A 21,018-nucleotide genomic window follows, 5' to 3' on the forward strand; every position below is an offset into this window, starting at 1 on the left:
ATATAGAAATCCATGGCAAGTGACTAAAGTCCCTTAAGGTTGGAGCCTCCCCATTGTTATGTTTCATGGGTTTCCTTTCATTGTTTCGACTCACTTAACTTGTGAGTTGCTTCCTTATGAAAGGGTACGTCTTTCCATTTGGACTACAATGATGAATAAATTGACTTGTGTTGGTTTGAGGTAGTGTAGGAGTTTTCCTTGAGTAGAGCTTACCAATCCAAGTTTATAATGACTATCCTTAGTTTAACAAGGATTAAGTTACTCTCTTTAACTTGACCCCAAGCATAAGATGGCATGTGATGATGCAGAAATGATTACATGTGGAGTAGTGACATGGCAATACATGACTAATGATGATAGCTTGATACGACATTGAGATATGGCCTACCTATATGGCAATATAATTGGTGATGTGAGCTTTAGGGATATTGCTTATGTGGCACCTCATCTTGTCAAGGGTTGCATGTATAAGCAAAGACATGACATTAGTCAATGATTGCCATGTGCCATGAGAGAACATCCTCTCGTGATGGTCATCCTTGCAAGTTCATCACCACCACACTGTAGTTACAAAGTAACTTTTTATGGAAGCTTTTGCAAGGTAGAGACTTTTGGATGGTCCTTTATATAGCTTTGTTGAGCGCTCTCTTCTACTTGCAAGTGCCAATTCCATGGACCATCACATGAAGGTGACCATCATATGCATTTTCGTTGCTTTATATTCCAAACTTTGGGAGATCACTTGACTCTTATTTATAGCCATGTGTTTGGTCTTAAGCTAACTTATCAATTTTGTGTTCCAAGTTTGGAGCTTGCATTGTGTTTTCTAGTGATGTGTCTTGCAAGTAATGAAGGTGAGCATTGCAATATTTGCACTGCAATTATGCTATATGAGCTTGGCAAGTCATTGTGTTTCTTTTTGCCGTCGCTAGCATTGCTTAATGAAGTCTATGCTATGGATTTGTGGCATTTGATCTTTTTATTAACCATTGATCCACCATTGTAGTTGGCCATACAACTTGTATTGATGCATTGCAACTTGTAGCTTGTACAGATTACTACCTTCCTTGTTCTATTTTTCATATTGACAATATAGAGCTTATTGTTGGTGCATTGCAGCTTGTAGCTTCTAAAGGTCGCTAATTGCTTTATTTCACTATTTACATTGGTTTAAGATTGATGAGGCTTTGTAGATGCCATTGCCATTTTACAACCCTAGGCTACCGAGCTTGACTATGCCTCCTATAGACATTGTCTAGACTACAGTCTTTCAAGTGTCGCACCTTGTAGGTATTGTTGTCTGTATTGGCCAAGCTTCTTGCTTGGGTTTTACTCCCTCACGTCTTCTTAAAGTCGAAAGGGGGTTAAAAATCAAAAGTTAGTGCAACCAAAAATCAAAATCATCTCAACCCATACATATGTTCAAGCTCCAAACTCCACATGGTCATGAAGTGAAAGCAAAGACCTTTTGCTTGCCATAGGCAAGTTGTAATACAATGAGTTCCTTAAGCTCAACATTTCTCTTATCTTATCACTCAACACATCTCACATATTTTATGCTTTGACACTCACACGTCAAAATACTTGAGATTCTCACCTTGGTCTACATCATGTTGCTTACAATTCCATTCAACTAGCCCATTCTTTATTGAGCCTTGGATAAGGAGAACCTGCCTGCAAATCGCCCACAATTTGCAAGATTGAGTGAATTCTTTTGACACGTTCTCTTCCATGGTTGAATGAAAGGCATTTTCACAATTTGAACAAGCTTCTACCATGGTCTTGAATTCTTGAACATTCCAAGCAATTCATCTGCTTATAGCACCTTGAAGAATAGCACGTTTTTTGGCTGTGTACGCACCATATAACTTCCACAAGACCTTCATTGAGTGAATTCTTTTGACACATTCTCTTCCATTGTTGAATCAGAGGCATTTGATTTCGCAATTCTACCTTTGGTCTTCAATTCTTGAAACATTCCAAGCAATTCAACCTGCTTATATCACCTTCAAGAATAGCTATATTTTTGGATGTGTACACACCATATCAATAACTTCCACAGAACTTTAGGACCAACTACGAATAACTCATAGGGGGCTCTCATACTAAGTTTCCTTGAAACAGAATCATCTTACACCTAGATTTCAGCCTTCGAAAGCATTATGCTGAGGATGCCAAATTTTCAGACCAACAATACACATCAGTATCCATACGAAGTGATCCTGAATCCTTTCATCTAAAAGAATGCATTTCTATTTTCCTTTGTAATTTAAATCAAACCTGATCTTCATTAGGATGTAGCATACATGCATGGCCAGTTACCCCACAGTGAGATGTGTATCACAGGAGACATGCTGGCATCAGAGCAAACGTCATGCCTTCCTGTAGAAAAAAATGTTCCATCTATCAACATGGACTTCTAGAGGATGAAGCATTTGCTCCTATAACCATTAGGATGGCTGTGAATATGAGCTAGTATACCTAATCCAATTATAACAACGAGAATCTTATGACAATCTTATATGTCCGACTCATCGACAACAGGGTTACATGTGCTTGGAACTTGCAACTGCCTTCTAACCAAAGCTGCATAAATTCCATTTCTTTCAAGCAAGTCATCATGGGTTCCCTTTTCAGCAATTCGGCCACCGTCTACAACTGCCACAGTATCAGCACTCTTAACCGTTGAGAGCCGGTGTGCAATAACAAGTACAGTCCTTCCCTTCATTAAACGATCCATTGCATCCTGTTCAGACAGGTTGGAAGGAAGGTTTAAATCTGTTATGAGAAATGACAATTCCTCCAAAGCTGTTTTAGCAAGGTGTTTACTGTTAAGTGAAACAAGAACAACTTTACCTGCACTAAATATTCACTCTCTGCATCTAGTGCACTTGTAGCTTCATCAAGAAGGAGAACACGTGGGTCCATAAGAAGAGCCCTTGCAATTGCTATCCGTTGTTTCTGGCCTCCTGATAGTCTAATGCCACGTTCCCCAACATATGTCTCATACCCTTCACGAAACTTTGATACAAATTCATGTGCATTCGCCATAACCTGCACGACTCATGATAAGTACTTGTTGTCTCCATGGCTTATCATGTAGAGTATTGCATGCTTTCTTAGGTGGCATACAACTTACAGCTGCTCTTTCAATGTCACTAGGCTGAACTCCTCTAACCCCGTAAGATATGTTCTCTGCTATTGAACAGTTGAATAATACAGGCTCCTGACTCACAATGCTGATCTGTATCAAAGTGAACTTTCCATGACTGAGAACCAATTAGATAACTAGCCGTTCCTTCAGGTCTAGCAACCAGCTACAGAATTTTCACTAGTTCTTCTTCATTATATTCAGAAACGCGAAAGAGCCAGGTAACGACCTTCTCATGAAGGTGCTGATGTGATACTTCTGGCAACGGTACACCATTCAGAAGAATCCTTCCCCTCTTTGGGTCATAAAACCTTTCAAGTAGGTTTGCAATTGTTGTCTGCATTAACCTTGCACAGGTTAAACTTCAAAACATAGCAGTCATTACAGGAAACTATTCAATAATCTGGTTCAATTATGTGGATAAGCAGGAATATGTTCATACTTTACCACCTCCACTAGGTCCAACAAGTGCAACTTTCGCCCCGGGGTTCAGTTTAAGGGAAACACCCTGCACAAATAGGATGATAGACAACGATCACTTCAGAAAAGTACAAAAAACATTTCATATAAACTCAATACACATGGTGGGACCCAAGGGGAACTATATATAGACAATACAGCACTAATGTGTTTGTAACAACCACTTTCAAAAATCAGAAGTACTGCTTCCCCAAGAGACATGTCCATCAAAAATTGTTAAACATTAGTTACAAAAGGCATCAATGTTGAATCCATGGCTGCAGTAGTAAAAGATGGTGAGCTTTTTCGCAGAAAGATCAGCAAATGAAAATGAAGAATAACCTGCTCAGAAAGATCAGCAAATGAAAATGAAGAATAACCTGGGAGTGCTCTATCGAACTTCCAATACAAAAGTGGAAGAGAAATATACAAACGAGGGACCGGAAGAACATATTTGACAAAGTATGCCAAACCGGCTTGTGATGTAAACCCAAGCAAAACTGCCTTCTAGCCTCTCGAAAAGACAGGACACAGCCCTGACCATCCACTACATCATCCACCGTAGAAATGCCCGGGAGGCTGAAGATGTGCTAAAGGAGATGCGAAGACCTGGCTCCAATGTATACTCTGCAAACGGAGGGTGTTACCAAGATCCGGATGTTGACCCGACCAATGCAAATGAGCCAAAAGTTATTGCCAATCATGTATGAGGCGAGTAGAAAAAGGACAACCAGGAATCCGACCCTGTAAATGACCAAAAATAAATCTACAATAGCCGGAATCCAGTGGCCAAAGGCATGTGTGCGGATAGAAGTAACCATGCAGGAACGCATAATAGCCAAGGGCTGCCGCTGCTCTCAAAAAGTAGTTAAGAGCGTAGCCTTGTGAGCCAACATGTGAATGTGTTTATTGAGAATATTCAAGCCCCCACGCATCCTGGGCGAACAAACATAATTGAATTTAAGGAGACGCAACGCCTTGCAATCATGTCTGGTGCATCTAACTTCAGAATATCAAAAGGATGTAAAGGAATGAGTGGTAAATAGAACTGGACATAAGCCAGAAGAACAGACTGCACAATCCGAAGACGTACATGCAGTGGCCAAGTTGATAATTTCCAATGATCCAGCTTATGAAACAGCTTTTGTAACACCCAAAGTCTCTTGTGGCAAAGAAATATGCCAACCAATAGGATAACCCAAATGGCACACCACCTGATCAGGAGGAAGCAAGAGACCAGGCCACAACAAGCGATGCCCATCACATTCACGTAAAGGCAAAAGTTTTGATTTGCTGAAACTTACAGCTGCAAGGCCAAACAAATCCAAGGCTTGCATGAGATGCATAACATCATCCTCCGAGTTCCGCAGAAAGGAATCATCGTCATCAGCATAAGCTTCAGTAAGAAGCAGCCTACAGTTGCTACTTCGAGTTACAAAGCTGAGTATAAGATAGCCTTCACAGCCACTATTGAGTGTGTTTAGCTTCGTAAGTTATTTGCAGAACGTGATGTCTGCCAGATCTCCTGTACCTTGATCTACACTGACAGCCGAATTGCTTTGACCGTTGCACTTTCATGTGTGTACCAAGCATATTGAGGTGCACAATCATTTAGTTTGAGAGCGCCTATCAGCTGGAAATATACAGTTGTCCTACATTCCCACAGAGAATAACTTTGCAGATCTCTTTACGAAGGCTCTACCACGACCCAAGTTTGAGGCTTTGCAACATGCTTTACACTTGGCACCATTTATTCAATAATGTTTTGATCTCCCTGTACTATCATAGGTTGCTATATCCATCTTGGACAAATATGTGCAACCATGATATAGATTCCAGGTATACCTGAAATGTATCCAGGATACTTCATCCATATCATGATATGGATTCTAGGTATACCTGATATGTATCCAAGATACTTTATCCATATCATGGATGGGGGTTTGCTAGCTCTTAGCCCTGGTATGGCCTTGTAGGCCAGTTAGGACTTCTGTCAACCCTCAATGGTCAACTCTTTGGTTGACTTTTTCAGTTCCTTCAGCTGTTGTTGCCTCCTTGCATTTCACTCTTAGTTCCATTGCTCCCCTCACCCAACACATGTTACCCCCCCACCACACACATGAGCATCCATTATACGAATTACGCAGTAAGGGCAGACTCAGAGGTGACAAAGGCTGTATACAATAGTATATCCACGTTTTCAACCCTCCTCCCCGCCCCCTATACACAGATGCGAGCATCCAATAAGGAACAAAACATGGGTGTGTAGGTAACGCCTTCCTTCAAATACAATAATTCAATAGTTATGAAGGCAGGCAGTCACTTCCATGGCTTGCCATTCGTAGCTCAGTCTATCACCACACCAGTGGCCAAACAAGAGCCCTCTCTTGAACTTTCGGTCTGCTTGGCCAACTCCAGCTTGTTTTGGTAAAGCAAAGCACTCTTTGGCATGTACTTTCAGTCATAGCGTTGGCCACTCATAAGTGATCAAAAAGTCCTCAGTCGGAGAACATCCAAAAGAATAGCATACAGCAATGTGCAGAATGGGACCTGGCCAAAGCAAGCCTAGTAATTGACTTTACGTCTTTACATCCACCAAGGATAAATTGTGTGGAAGCAGCTAGGATAACATTCAACGCTCCAATGACGTTTATGGAGAAATATAAAGCTCGTTTATTTCTGCTTTATGACTTGAGCAAAATTGCTAGGACCTACCACCTGAGGGAGGAAATCAAAGAAATATGACAAATGATGCACCTATTACAAGAATAGATTCCATCTATTTACTTTTTTGAAATTTGCTCTATACTTATGGTAATATAATTCTAGCAGTTAAAATCTGACATTGTGTCACACTGCTCACTATTCAACCACAACATAGATCACAGAACTGTTTTGAGATCAGCATGTAACCATACCTGAAGCACCCAATCACTTGGTCGTGAAGGGTATGAAAACCATACGTCTTCTAGCTCCATCTCCCCTTTATCTGCCTCACTGCCACGTAACAAGAACAGAGAGAAAATCAGAGTAACCTCAATTTTGATCAGTCTAAGCAAGGTGCAAAAACTACCATCGGCACTTCTTGAGAATGGACTATCAATCTGTAAGTAAGTTATAGATCACCACGTTTGAAAAGGAGAGGGGTGACAGGGAAGAGGAAAGGGGTGGAATGGGGTAATGGAGGAATAGGCCCATTAAGCACGAGGTGGAGTAAATGGGGGATTAGAGCCACTGTCATACATTTATGCCAAACATTTAATAGTCTAACCTAAATCACTAACTAATTCTTACTTTACCACTCACCCAAAACACTGATCATCTTCAATGCTGACTATAGCCCATTTAGGCACGGATCTCAAAAAAGCAATCATCTTCCCTTAACCCCTTAGCAGGGCCAAAAAGGAACCAAAGGTATCCTGGGAAAAAGTCTGATTTGCAGTGTGAAGGCGGGGACTAAATGTACACATGACATTCTGCTAATGATCTCATTTCATCCAGATACATGCAACCTTCACTACAAGGTCTTATGTAACTAGCCGTGTTCATGCCAAAACTGAAAGATGTGCAAACAGGTTGATTTTTTGTCTAACAAAATCTTAAAGTAAAATGGGATCAGATTGCACTTATTGTAAAATAACACAAGTTGCACCCTTTGGGTGATCTAATCAAGAAAAAAGCCTCGCGACCGATGGAGCAACAGCAGCCCTTTCACCTAAGCATCACTGCTCCCTTCCTTGTTGGGGGGGGGGGGGGGGGGACACAGGCACACTACCATCTTCCATCCCCTCCTCTCTCCCAATTGATCTCTTCAGATCCAAATCCCGTCTGTCAGCTCGAAGTTCAGCTGTTTCCGAAGTTGCACTAGTCCTTTACCCATCACCTGCTTGGCCTTAGCATCACTGCCAGCACTTGTTTCGACTCTGTAGCTCTATCAACAACCTAGCATCTACCCAGCACCTGATCAACCTCAGTACAACTTCCACCACTTTGCATCGGGCACATGCATGGTCTCTGTAGCAATGTCTATCAGAATTGTGATGTGAAGACAAATGCAAGTTCAGATGTATACAATCATGTAGACAGCCAAAAGAGATGTATATTTCATGCACAACTGCAGCCAAATGCTCTAGCCCCCGAGGCTTCCCATACACACTATAAGCCTTATTTTTATAGCTACAAGTCCCCCTTATGCAACCTTGAGCCTCAAGCTTGAGCACGCAACTCAAGAGCTCTAAAGACTCGCACATTTCATTGCAAGCTTCTAGCTAGAGTCCTACACTTGTGGGCAAAAAATGTGAACTTCAAGGCTCAACATACAAGGAGCGAAGGCAACGGTGATGAGCCAAAAAATTGTGCAAAACTAGAGAGACAATGTGCCATTTTCAGACATGGTAGCAAGCCACATGATCTCTCCTTGCATTGCAATTGACTTCTTGTATTCGCATGGAATTCTACCTTCGCATTCACATGGTCAATTTTTCCCTTCACAGTTTCATATAGCAAGGTCATTTTAGCTTCATGTATACCTTGCCACAAGCCTAGGTTGGGCTACCCCAACCTAAGGCCTAACCAAGTTAGTCGATTAATTCAAACAAAGTTATATTACTTGCCTCAACCTAAGGGTTAGTTTAATCTATTCAATTATAACTATTATTAAGGAGTTTTCTCCCCCAAAAAAAGTATCTTCTATTAGAGCTTAGAAACAATACAAAGAGTCGACTATCTGTTGAAAAATAAAAACTAGCTGTCCTGTGCAAATTGCTTCTTTGGAGTCGGGGTCACAACTCAATGCATAGGGTATCCAGGAAATTGGTGCCAACAACCAATGTGGAGCTATTCAACCATTGGATTTCTCATTTCATGAAAATATAAATACACCTTGATGCCATACTTTGCAGGAATGCTCATGCCACTAGGCTAACTTCCTGGGCATCTCTATATCTTACTCCCAAATGACACGCAAGGTTAGATGATATCAAGGCAAATGCAGATTCGGGTAGCAAGTTGCAACGGGACAAACTTGTTGCCCCTCCATTAGGAAACCGCAATGCACAGCACAAATGTTCCAAGCAATGATGCTCACAACTATCTCCCGAACACCATCTTTTAGAGAGAACTCAGGCACTATCCCACTATGCCTGACTAATGTATGTTGTATGGCCAAGGATGCGGCTCTTCAAATCACTAACATCTAGGTGCCAAATAAATGGCTAGTGCTCTATTCCTCTCTATGTTGCAGGCTGTCCTAATGAGGCCCTATCAAAAGATGACACCACACCTTCATGAAACTTCACATGAAGAGGAACCCTTCCCAAAGAGGGGGTTCATCCATGAATATCCGCTTCTGCTGGGTTGCCCTTCTGCATGATACTCTAGGGAAGGCCCTTCTGAAAAGGGAGCTTCCAAGGCCTCAAACCTGGGGTGAGGCCATGTACGATAAGCTTACCTTAGGTGGGATCGATTCTACATCTCTAGGTAAATAAGCCCTAATCCTCCCTCCAAATGAGGTAGGATCACACCAAAATATCACCCTTGTGTCTCACGTACCATCTGATCTTGCTCATTGATAGTTATGCACGACCCACCTCAACAAGTGCAGGTGGGCTTCACATATGTGAAGCTATTCGGACTATTGTTCAGTGCTGGATCACCCCACTTCATCATTGGTTTATAAACATGCCATAAGTGAGTGAGATAAACCTGCATATCCTTAGGGTCTCTAGAACACATCGGGTCTCTAGCTCCCATCATGTCTCCAATATCCATTAGTTTACTATCTAGACTGGCTTTGGGGGTGAGGGTGAGCTTCAGTGTGTTAGGCAATGATGTTGGCTTTAACTTAATGTAAATCTACAAGGCACACGTGAACACCAAGCCGAATATATCCTAGTTAAATGCGTAGCTTCCTGGTCACACACATACATTCGATAGTGCACATCAGGTTCTGCTCATTGGTTTCAATTTGGGGTTAATCCAAGTTTCCTAGCCTAAAGTTAATTAATTGTGTGCATGGGTAGAAGGGATCTAGGGGCAAATTTTTTTAAAGGAGTCGTCAATTCTAACGATTTAATTTGTCTCTCTCTTTTAAAACCTGAAGAAGCTTTAATTCTCTTTTCCTTGACAAAACTCGAAGATTTCAGTCAAGAAAAGCGTCCTCTATGATAAGACTCCTGCTTTTCACAGCCAACCGTCTTCCTTTACAACTCATTGTAATTTTTCTTTGTTGCTATAGACATGGAGTAGCCGTGGAGTCCTTTTTGCTTTGTTGCTGTAGACATGGAGTAGCGGCCAAGTCCTTTCTAGCCTTTGATCAGCCCTTTGGGATTGGTGCGTTATCATCTCTCCCTTGAAGGGACACCCACTTTTTGTCTGGTCACTGGTTTGAGAGCTCCGTGTTCTAACAAGTAGAAAATCCCTTTTGCATACTCATAATATGAGAAGGAATAAGTCAACCCAGTGCCTCTTTTGGATGAGATAAATCAAAACAACACATTGGATGTAAAAAGAAAGCAAGGCTAAAGTCTTACCCTAGAGGACACTTGTTTCCAGCTTGGGGCATTGTTGAAACACGATCTAAAAGCTGGAACACACGTTGACTTGCCCCAGTAGCTCTCATGGCTGTTGTATAGAGACTTGAAAGAGTAGACACACTTGTACCCACTTGAAAAAAAAAGGATACATAACTATCGTCATGAGATGATCAGCAATGTAAATAAAGAAAATGGGTAGCAACTACATCTGAAACCTTTCAGACTACCAAGACCTTTTTTTCGACAAAGAAGTTCAAACCTGTGAGGCTGTAAAGTATAAAGGATGTAAGTGACCCTGTTGTCATAAGCCCCCTTATTGTTAAATTTGCTCCATATACAACAACAGCAACAATAGATAGTGTTGATGCAGCAGACACAGTCCCAGAGAAGATCCCAACTACAAACTGCTCAGAGAAACAGTAATCAGTATATGGTAACCAGTAAATAGGGAATGCATGACCCTTAATCATGCGATTGCTTCATGTGCTATTTCAAAACTTACTGCTTGTCGAATTCCAAGCTTCAGGCAGTCTTCCACCTTTTCTCCATACCGAGAACATTCAAAATCTTCTTTGGCAAAGGATCTGACAGTACGGACTGCGCCAAAGGTTTCCTGCTTAGTCAATGCCAATTCTGTCAAGTCTAGAAAAGAAGACAATAGTTCCAACATTGAAACTCGACCGGTGTCTGAAAATAAGTGTACCTCTGCAATTGATGCAGCCACAGCTGCTGCTGCTTGAGTCTTGTTTGAAAGCTCACGAAGGTAACGTCCAAATGCTCTTAAACCAATAGAGATGGCAGGAACAATAGCTAGGGCGAGCACTGCAAATCACCAAAGATGGTGTTTGAAAGCATGGAAGATCATCACCACAAACCTCAAAATTTACTGGTTTAAAAAAAAATCACTAGTTTTCCTGTTCGGTGCGACAGATTGGAAACATGAAGAAAAACTTACAAATCATGGCACCTACTACTTATCACCGTGTTGGAATAGGGTTGGTCACCTCCCCATTTGTAAGCCCCCAAATGAAGAGAGCATTGGAGGGGGCTTGAAGCATAAGGCAAAACATGAAATCATCGGGCTGCCACATGGGCAGCACATGGGCTGCCATGTTGGCAGCAAGTCCAAGGACTTACCTGGCAGTTGGAAGCCATCATGGAGGAAAGCAACAGTGTGGAGGTGCCACGTGGCTGTCTGTGGATGGAGAAGGCCTCACTGCGCAGGGAAAACAGGCTGGAACAGGGCGATGACAGTGGCGATGACATCAGCAGGTGTACAGGCCAGTATGGCAGGAACAGAAGCAGTAAAGATGCGAAGGGTTTGGTGCAGGATTGGGGGGCCAAAAGGCCCTGAATCAGGTCGGGTTTTAGGGCAGGCCTGCCTGGGCCAGTGGCAGCCTGCCACGTGGCCAGGCAGGGCCTGCATGCCTCTACATATGTGCCCCCACCCTACAGACCAGCAGGTCGGTGGGGGGGGGGGGGCAGTTTGGGTCGGCCCAAATCCCCCTACCAGTCGGCTGAGTTGGGGGGCATCCAGCCCCTATAAAAGGGAGGCCTTGTGGCCTCATTCTTCATCCACCAGAGCAGCAATCAGCCAGCAGATTAGAGCAGCAAGAAATCCTTCCTTGGGCCTACATCCAGGAGGAGATGGGACTCAGGGAGTGCAGACAAAGAGCTTGGTAGGGCTGCACACCTAGGCTGACATCCAGGGCAGTAAGGTGCATGGATCACGGCATGGGTACTAAGTCTACAGAAGCTCAGGAAGGAGCACGCAGGCTCAGGATCTAAAGGAAATATATCTTTAGTTGGTGCTATATCTCTCTTGGTTCACAAGTTGTGAAGTACACATAAGTAAAGAAGATTTGGATTCCGTAGTAAAAACTTCCGCATGTAATTCCTGGGATGCTCTATCAGTCTTCCGCTGCCGGATACTCTCTGTCGGGATCATTTCAAACACACCATTGATTCAATTAACATGATTTCCTTCATTTAGCCCATTCGTGGGAACAAACACATTTTTTTCACAGGGAACGTATTTCCAGTTTGATCTATCCAGCAGGTCTATGATTGTTGCAGATCACCGACCCTCCCTTGATTAAAATTCTAGTTAAGATGTTCCTATTGTGGAAGCAATAGATAAGCTGACAATCGCAAGCTTAGAAATCATCATGAGTCTACTTATCACTACTCATTCAGTTACTGCATCATCTGCCTTCATCTTGCACATTCTAGGTCACACATAATTTAACTAGCAATTTCCAATGTGTCATCCCCATCTGAAAGATAATTGCATTGAGCCCAAAAGCATATGCCAACAGCAAACAAAAGCGAACTGCAAATCTTCCAGTGAATACACAAAAACACCCATTGTAATACAAAATACCATCACACGTTATGATAATCCAATTCAAGAAATAAAATATATCTTGAAATTCATATTTTCCTAGATAACCATAAGGACACAAGTGTAACCATGTCCCACGCCCATATTACTGAAATGTCCTTCTACTTGCTATCAAAATGGAAGTAACTTGATGGGTAAAGAGGTTCAACGATAAATATTACCCACATGTAAGGCGCCAGGATGTGTGAAACATAAAGGCAATTCCTAGAAGTGAGGTCCCAAGGCTTTGCATTGCGTCCGACAACTTGACAGTCGCAGCATTCTTAATTATTTGTGTATCTTCAGATAGCCGACTGAGCAATTCTCCAGTTCTCGTCACATCAAAAAATGCAATTTCCTACGATTTCAACCATTAAAATACCATTAACTGTTTTGAAACTGCTCAAAATTTCACTCCACAAATTCAGCTATACACAAAAAACTATTGAATAACATACACCTGACTGATGAGGTGAGTAAACAAGTTTTTCCTCAATCGTGCCACAACCCGCTCACTTGCAGCTGTGAACAAGTATGTTCGAATTGTTGTCGCAAGAGCTCTACAGCACAAGCATGCAAAAAAGATATTAACTATGATAAATTGAAAGGGATTCTAAAAAGTTGCTGGATAAAAACATGAATGCATTCAAAAGAAGTATGTCTATCACTTAAAAATGTAAGTATCTCAAAAAATTGTGCACTATGATGTGCTGAAAACCTTAAAGATGCAAAAATTCAAAATTCTTACAAATTTTGAACATGGTATTTCAAGCCATAGCACATGGCACTTCGAGCATCAAATTATTGAATAATATGGCTGACTTCATCACAACAAATCATAATGCTACTATAATTGCTATTTGGTAAATAAAGGAAGACATTCACATATTGGACCTGGACATTTTCGTAAGAAAATTTTAAAAGCTCAAATGGTCTAAGAAACTATTTATTCTTTAGATCTTCAAATAAAAGTTATCCTCTATAAATCTTTCCTTTCAAAACAATTCAAGTGCGACATTTTTTTTAAAGAAAGAACTACTTTAAGGACTACATTCCTAGAGAGAGTAAATAATATTAATTTAGATGATAGACATGTTAGGGCCATAGAAGTATGTTCCATACAATTCTTATCACAGCAATCCAAACAAATTTGCGCTTAAATTTCCAAAACCAACCAAAAGTATACTAGAACAAAGGGGTCCACGATGGTACTGTTAGATATCAATGCTCCACTCTCGTGTAACTACGCGGGAACCAGCTAACTCTACTTGTAAGCCCCCCATATGAGGAGAAAGCATTTGAGTAGCTCGGTTATCCGGTAGGTCCTGGTTTGGACACCAGATGGGGGCCATGTGTGGCCTGATGGCTAGACGGAGTTGGCACACTGCCAACTAGGCTACATGCAAGTGCGAGAAGGCATCCCATGACTGACTGCACTGAGGGTAGACGGAGCATTTCCCGAGGCAGCCCACTCTCGGGTTGCAGGGCCCGTTTGGAGCCCTAGATGATCCCGGATGGCTCTGAGCCGAACCGTAACCATAGGTTAGTTGCTCTATTTTACGCCACGGTTCTATCGTGTGGTCGGTGGCCTATTTCGAGACCAACCCCCAGTCGACTGTTTTGGGCGGACTGGGTCGGTCACCCAATTGGGTCTAACCGACTACAACTAGTGACTATATAAGAGCAAGCCCGTGAAGCCCATTTTCATCACTGGCTACAGCAACCCTGATTCCTTAGCATCCAACCTCCGTCCTATACTGTTTCCAGCACGCCATAGAAGCTTCTCTCACAAGAGCGCACAGCTGGGAGGCAGCGCCATCCATTGTATCAGTTTTATAGTAATCAAATTTTTTATTCTCCATACTATTTGCTTTTCTCTCTTGCGTACGAGATCCTGTTATCTGTTGAGCACAGACGTTGTATTATTTTCTTACACGTACACACTCACACACACTTTTTTCTTTTGGGTAAAAACTTTGAATGCCTTATATTACAAGGTAGCTATCCTAAAACTGCAAAGCTGAAAGAGTACATCAAGAGAAAATCTCCGTGTAGGACAAATATAAATCATAGTCTATGTAGTGAGTTTGCAAGCAATCAAAGAAAAAGAACGACGAAAGAAAACAAAAGTAGAAAAACTAGGATCACCAAAGACTCCGTGGTTTCTATCTTTCCAAAGACTCTGTGGTTTCTATATTACAAGGTAGCTATCCTAAAACTGCAAAGCTGAAAGAGTACATCAACAAAAAATCTCCGTGTAGGACAAATATACATCATAGTCTTTGTAGTGAGTTTGCAGACAATCAAAGAAAAAGAACGACGAAAGAAAACAAAAGTAGAAAAACTAGGATCACCAAAGACTCTGTGGTTTCTATCTTTCCTGAGAGTCCGGAGTGCTCAGTAGCAAACCCAGTTAAAGAACAACTCAAAATCCGGCCGTCGAGGATATATCCCAAAAAGCCAGAAAAGCTTTCCGAAAGAAGCCTGAGGAAATCTCAATCGCAATCTCTGCCGCAGGTTGCCCAAGAAGTCCGTGTCTCGGGGCAATGCCAAAAAAGATGAGACGCAGACTCCGTTGGAGCCAAACACCTACGACAAATAGCCGGAGCAATACGTCTGCATGATAAAAGCTGTCCACACACACACACACACACACACACACACACATATAGAGAGAGAGAGAGAATGAAGTTAGATTAAATATCAAAAACAAAAGAACACTAATGCAAAAACAAGGAACAAATATAAAGCAATGCATATGCAAGAAAACAAAATGAAACACCAACACCAACACAAGGAAACAATTATTATCATTCTTTTCTTAATCAATTGATTATTTGTTTATTTATTTATTTATAACAAATAAAACAAGGGAGTGGAGAAAACAGGTACGTAAAAGTAGATGACATCCAGAAATAGAACAAACCTATGAACTAAAAAGAAAAAAGGCCTTGAAGCTCCCTACTTTGGATTTTGATTCTACATTCAAGGATCCTAAGCATAGCCAAACAACTAGGACAAAGCAAAGTCTCGTCAATGACAATGGAAGTCTACCATGGGCCATCTCCTCGCACAGCATTTTCAGTGAGCGCAAACCGGTTTTGTAGCCCTGCACATGCAATATTAACAACAGTTTTCTTTGTTGTACCAAGCACATGTCTCTACATCCAAGAGTCCACCCCAGCCATTGTTCTTCATCGTCCAATGTTTCTGTTTGGACTCCTACCCATTTCCTTCACCAAAAGTTTCTTCCCTTCATAGAGCTACTATCTCCAAAAAAATGTGGAGTCCTCGCAATTTCTTGATCCTTGCCCATTGCTCAAGATCTCAAGTCCTAAGCAAGCTTCTAGGCAGTGCAATAGCTTGTCGGCCTGAAGCAGTGAATATATCATTGGATATATAGCTGAAGGCCGTGGAGAACCTTCATGACTCGATCTCGTTCCACCTTCTATAACAACAGCCCTGTGAACAAACCATTGGATGTCTAACTGAAGGCCATAGAGAAACTTCATGACTCGATCTTATTCCTCCTATAATGGATGGTCCCTGTGTGGATAGGTTGGTGTAATGGTTAACCATCTCACTCAGTACTATGGTGGTAGAAAGTGGTTCAAATATCCTAGAAGAACTCGTACTTGTATCTGGCTATCTGCAGATCTGCATTATGATGGTCTACCGGACACTTTTGCCACTCAGTGCCAGCTTCAGATAAAAGATGCAAGGATAAGCCAATAGTTACAGTGCATGAGACTGTATGAAATCTCAAGCATTCCAGCTAATCTGCTTTACCCAAGCCTAATTTGGCACAATTCAGCAGTACATTTAATCAGAGGGAGTTAAGTGCTTTCAAATGCTTCCTTAACCTGATTTAGTTAGGGTAGGACAGAACACTACGATAAGCTAAGCCACCTCTACAAAGGACTTTCACTACAGGTAATAGGCAGGAGGAATAGTAAAAGCTGCTTGCTATAGATGGTCTTGAGAATGGTAAGATGCATGCTAATTCCAAAGGTCGTGAGTAAAGGAAGCCTTAAAGACTTGGGTGTAATTTGGAAAAACATACGAGATTGAGCGAGGTAATATTGTGTACCCCAAGCCATTACCTTCCCAATGTGACCAGTAGGTTACAATGATTCTTATTTGAACATTTACAATTGTTGTTGAATCTCAAGATCAACTATTTGAATAGCACAAGCTTTGTGAAGCTGGAAATAGTGACCATTTCTGTGGTGAGCACAATGTAATATGTCTGTGAGGTGTAGCGTATAAAGAGATTGAATATTATGCGGTCCCCTAGTGCCTCTACAACCTGGCAAGTTATTCTTGACGTGATTGACCTTTTTGTCATAGGATTTGATTTAAGAAATAAAAGACAGTTACCCTATGATGATTATCAAAAAAATCTCCAGGATGGTGTTGTTAACGGCTCTCAGTGCCTCAGCTTGTCCTTCCTCTGTATGGGGTTGACTGTTCACAATATCTATAACTTTGCCTGCATATTTTGGCTGTCATAATAAATGAAATGTCAACTTTTCGCCACTAATTTACATCAAGAAACAGAAACTAATGCTCGTTTGCAACAAATCTTCCACGTGACATTGATAACCTTACATCAAATCTGTGTAAGGGAGAAGGTGTTTCCCCTCCATTTTCTTCAATTTAAAGTTTCTTACGTTACACGTACCAGCAAGATCTTTGACAAGGAGGAAAAAGACAGCGCAAAAGTGGCAAAAATCAGCATTCCAGCTTCAGGTGCAGCCTGCTTACCAACAACAATGTCCCTTCGTCAGGAAAACTTATGATTTAATTTGGGACGTATAATAGAGATTCGAAAATAAATATGACAATTAAACCCCAAAAACTTGCCAGCTTGAGAATGCGAAAGAATCCAACACTGCGTGCCTGCGCCCAATCAGAGTTGCAAAATCAGAACTGTACAGCATCAATAATGTCTTTCAACTAGCAAATAAGAGCTTTGAAGGAACAGTGATTGCACACCTTAACATTATCACCACGCTCAAGATCTGACAAAAAGTTGTCATCAACTTTCTGAACTCCACTTGGAGAATCCAATCCCTGTAAAGATTCAGAGAATTCATTAAGTCTAATCTCTCTTTCCCAATGATCCCTAGCTCAAAATCTAGCAGGGAGCATCTATGTCACCAATAACAGATGATGATCAGGACATGTAACAAAGTATGTGACAAGTCCGAAAATGCAATGCTAGTGTGGTGTTGGGATTTTGTTTCATCCTGGGCTGATAAAATGTCCAATGCTTACATTTGCATTCGGTAAAGTTTGCATAAAATGAACCGTTACATGAGACCTGGATTACTCAACTCGTTCACACTATCTACTTTCAAATTAACAAACTTGCAGGAGACAAGTCATGAGCTTGGAAAGAAACATAAGCATTATTCCCTTTGCGCGTTCTCAAATGTCATGGCTATCCTGTGGCGTGTGTATATGCTTGAATGCCCATGATGTAACTCCGAATGTTACAAATTGCAGCGTGTGGCAGGAAACACATAATATACATCTGATTTTCCTGCTCTCGCGCTTCCAATTCACCCTACGATGTGAATACTTGCTTGAATACTCTCTGATTTCAGGATCCATATGAGGGGAGCACATTCGCAGCGGTGGTAAAGAGAAGCCATTTCTTTCTAGAAAGAATGTAGAAGGTTGGGAGCTGACTAAGTGCGAGACCTTCTTGAGGCAAACGCGAAGTCTAGATGCAACTATGAAAGTCTGACATGGGTCTTTATTTCAAAATGTGACGTAAAAGTAGACGTTGCGAGGTCTAACGTACGGATACGAAAGTGGGTTAAGGTGGCAATGTTATGTTGTAGTTGTTGTTGTTGTTGGGAAGAACAAAATCGAACGGGAGAAGGTGGAGGGTGAATGAGAACAGCGAGAAGAAGAAAAATGATGCAAGGGAGAGGGAGAATCACATTGGCAGCGAGGACATCATTGCGGAGCAAGGGGGTGCGTTCGTTGAATCCGCGTTTCAATTTTGGCATCTTTGAGCAAACAAGAGAAGAAGAAGAGGAGCAGAATGGAAGAGAAAGCCGTCAACAAGGGAAAGACAAAAAAGGTGAGGATTGAAATGAGAAGAGTGGAGAAAAGGGAAAGAGGCTGCAAAATTCACAAGCTTGGAATGGCTTCTGTTGTTGTAGCTCCAAAATTACACTCTAATAAGCTCACAATAGACACACACACAATAATAAACTCACATTATACTACACACACAGTTAACACACATAGTGCATTCATTTTTGTACACTCCTTGGGTCATATCCTACTTAGACAATCCACTCTCACTTACCTCTCACTCCCATATAGAAGAATTCCTTGGCTACCGCTTCTTGGGCATTCATCCAGACTTTATAGCTGCGGTTTTATCATATATTGCATCCTTGGGCATTCATTGGGTTATATCCAACGTTTCCATGTGAATCCTCACCTTATTATTATCCATTGGATTGGTGGAGGCATGTTGCTGGGGTAGCAGATCAGGAGAGGCTCCAAATTCAACAGGTGGGAATGGCTTCTCTTGGAGCTCGAAATTGCAGAATAATAAGCTCACATTATACTACACACAAATAGATAGAGAAATTGAACAGGGGAAGTACATTCATTGGGTCATATCCTACGTGAAAAAATCCCTCCTCACTTGTCTCAATCGAATAGAGATGCAATAAATTTGCTAGAAAGGATGGAAAGGGCTTCGTATAGAAATGACCTTAATCGTTTGCTAAGGTTTTATCATTTATTGAGTACTTGGGCATTCATTGGAATTTGGGTCATATCCTAACGTTAGAAAATCCTGTCTCACGTGGTTGAGTGCCCTGTCACGTGACTATGCATAATAGAGAATGGATAGAAAGGACTTCATACATGAATGACAATAATAATTTACTACGGTTTTATAATTTATTTGAGGAGTTGGCGAAGAACATTCATTGGATGATGTCCGATGTGAAAAATCCCATCTCATGTGGCTCAACGTAGCTATGCAGAATAGAGATAGAAATGGAAGGAATAAGTTGCTAGAAAGGATAGAAAGGACTTCATACGAGCAATTTGCTTTAAAAATATAACTTTATTAGGTATTGGAGGAAGTACAATCATTGAGTGATATCCTACGTGAAAAATCCCGTCTCACGCAGAATCACTACCTGGTGACATGGCTATACAGGATAGAAACAAAAATGGAAGGAATAATTTGCTAAAGAGTTATATAAAGGACTTCATACATAAAATGGCAGGAATTATTTTCTAAGGTTTTGTAATTTTGTTGTGTATTTGGGGAAGTACATTCGTTGGGTAATATCCTATGTGGGATATCCGTCTCAATGCCCTATGACGTGGTTGTGCAGGATAGAGAGTCAAATGGAGGAATAATTTGCTAGAAAGGATAGAAAGGATCTCATATAAAAATGGTAGAATAATTAATTTGCTAAGGTTGTTTATAATTTAATTGGGAACTTGGTGTGTACTTGCTTCTCTCAATCTCACTTGCTACCCATGTGTTCTTGAGTCCCGTCTCCATGTCACATTCCGATGAGATACATCGCCCTCTATTCAACCACCACCTGCTGCCATGCCGGGTTGTATTTTACATATTACTTCAACCCAATGGGGAACTCAACCCTTCCCTTTCATTATTGCAAAGCCACTTGCTCAATGAGAACAAAACTTGATTAGTTTTATGCTTAAAGTAAACATGTATAGAAGCTCCCTATCCATGACAAGTCAAAGCCCAAAGTGTTTCATATTCAAAAGAGCAATATGCAAGGTAGGTCCCATGGCTAGCATTCTAAATACAAAGCATCTCGCTTTTATAATGCCCTCACCCCTAAAGAGAGATACTTCTTCATACTATGCTTACAAAGAGTTGCCATCCCCACACAACATGCTCTTTAATCTAATCATCTCCATAAAACATGCCCCACTAGTCTATATTGATCCCAACTTTACATGTCATGGCAAACATAGCTAAAGAGCTTTAAAGATTCTATAAGGGCCCCTTGATTGATAGAGCTACACTTAAACCTTATATTATAAGCCAACAACTCAAAGACTCCCCTCAATGAAGAGGGCTACCTTGTATTATAAGCCAACAACTCAAAAAATCCCCTTAAAGATCCTATTAAGGTCCCTCAATTGAGAAAGCTACCCTTGAAACTTGTATTATCAACCAACATCCCAAAGACTCGCCTCAAAAATTTTAAGATAATCCTAGAAACTTCCCTTGTGGGATTGTCACATATTGAACACTTGGGTAATAATGGATTTCATGTTGATCAAGATTCTAATAAGACAACATAGGAGTGGTTGAAATCAATCCAATTCTTGCCACCCAAGTGTTTAAAGCACCTACAACCATATCCATGGCAACATGAGCCTTGAGGAGAAGTCATGCAATCCCTCAAAGTAGAATTACACCACCCAAATTTCAAGCTATAAACTTATCATGTACAATAATA

General features: G+C 41.2%; 1 protein-coding gene across 3 annotated transcripts; it reads right to left on the reverse strand.

The window, feature by feature from the left end:
- Positions 1–1,590: 1,590 nt before the first annotated feature.
- On the reverse strand, positions 1,591–18,813 carry LOC147891115 (ABC transporter B family member 25-like). Of its 3 annotated transcripts, none has more exons than XM_087389881.1 (17): positions 18,790–18,813; positions 17,525–17,602; positions 17,393–17,428; positions 17,211–17,285; positions 16,907–17,031; positions 12,987–13,086; positions 12,713–12,884; positions 10,847–10,965; positions 10,646–10,756; positions 10,403–10,547; positions 10,141–10,273; positions 6,529–6,607; positions 3,594–3,659; positions 3,381–3,488; positions 3,140–3,244; positions 2,857–3,054; positions 1,591–2,746 (listed from the first exon to the last, which is right to left on the reverse strand). In XM_087389881.1, exons 1-17 carry the CDS (start codon positions 18,796–18,798, stop codon positions 2,519–2,521), a joined length of 1,887 nt encoding a protein of 628 aa, XP_087246007.1. In that variant the 5' UTR covers positions 18,799–18,813; the 3' UTR covers positions 1,591–2,518. The 3 variants fall into 3 exon arrangements, with proteins under 3 accessions (XP_087246007.1, XP_087246006.1, XP_087246008.1); XM_087389880.1 differs by lacking the exon at positions 18,790–18,813 and adding an exon at positions 18,481–18,730; XM_087389882.1 differs by lacking the exon at positions 18,790–18,813 and adding an exon at positions 18,064–18,462.
- Positions 18,814–21,018: the final 2,205 nt, after the last annotated feature.

Source organism: Dipteris shenzhenensis, chromosome 18 (genome assembly GCF_047967505.1).
Source record: "Dipteris shenzhenensis isolate YYH24624 ecotype China chromosome 18, Dip_SZ_1.0, whole genome shotgun sequence".
Taxonomy (NCBI): Eukaryota; Viridiplantae; Streptophyta; class Polypodiopsida; order Gleicheniales; family Dipteridaceae; genus Dipteris; species Dipteris shenzhenensis.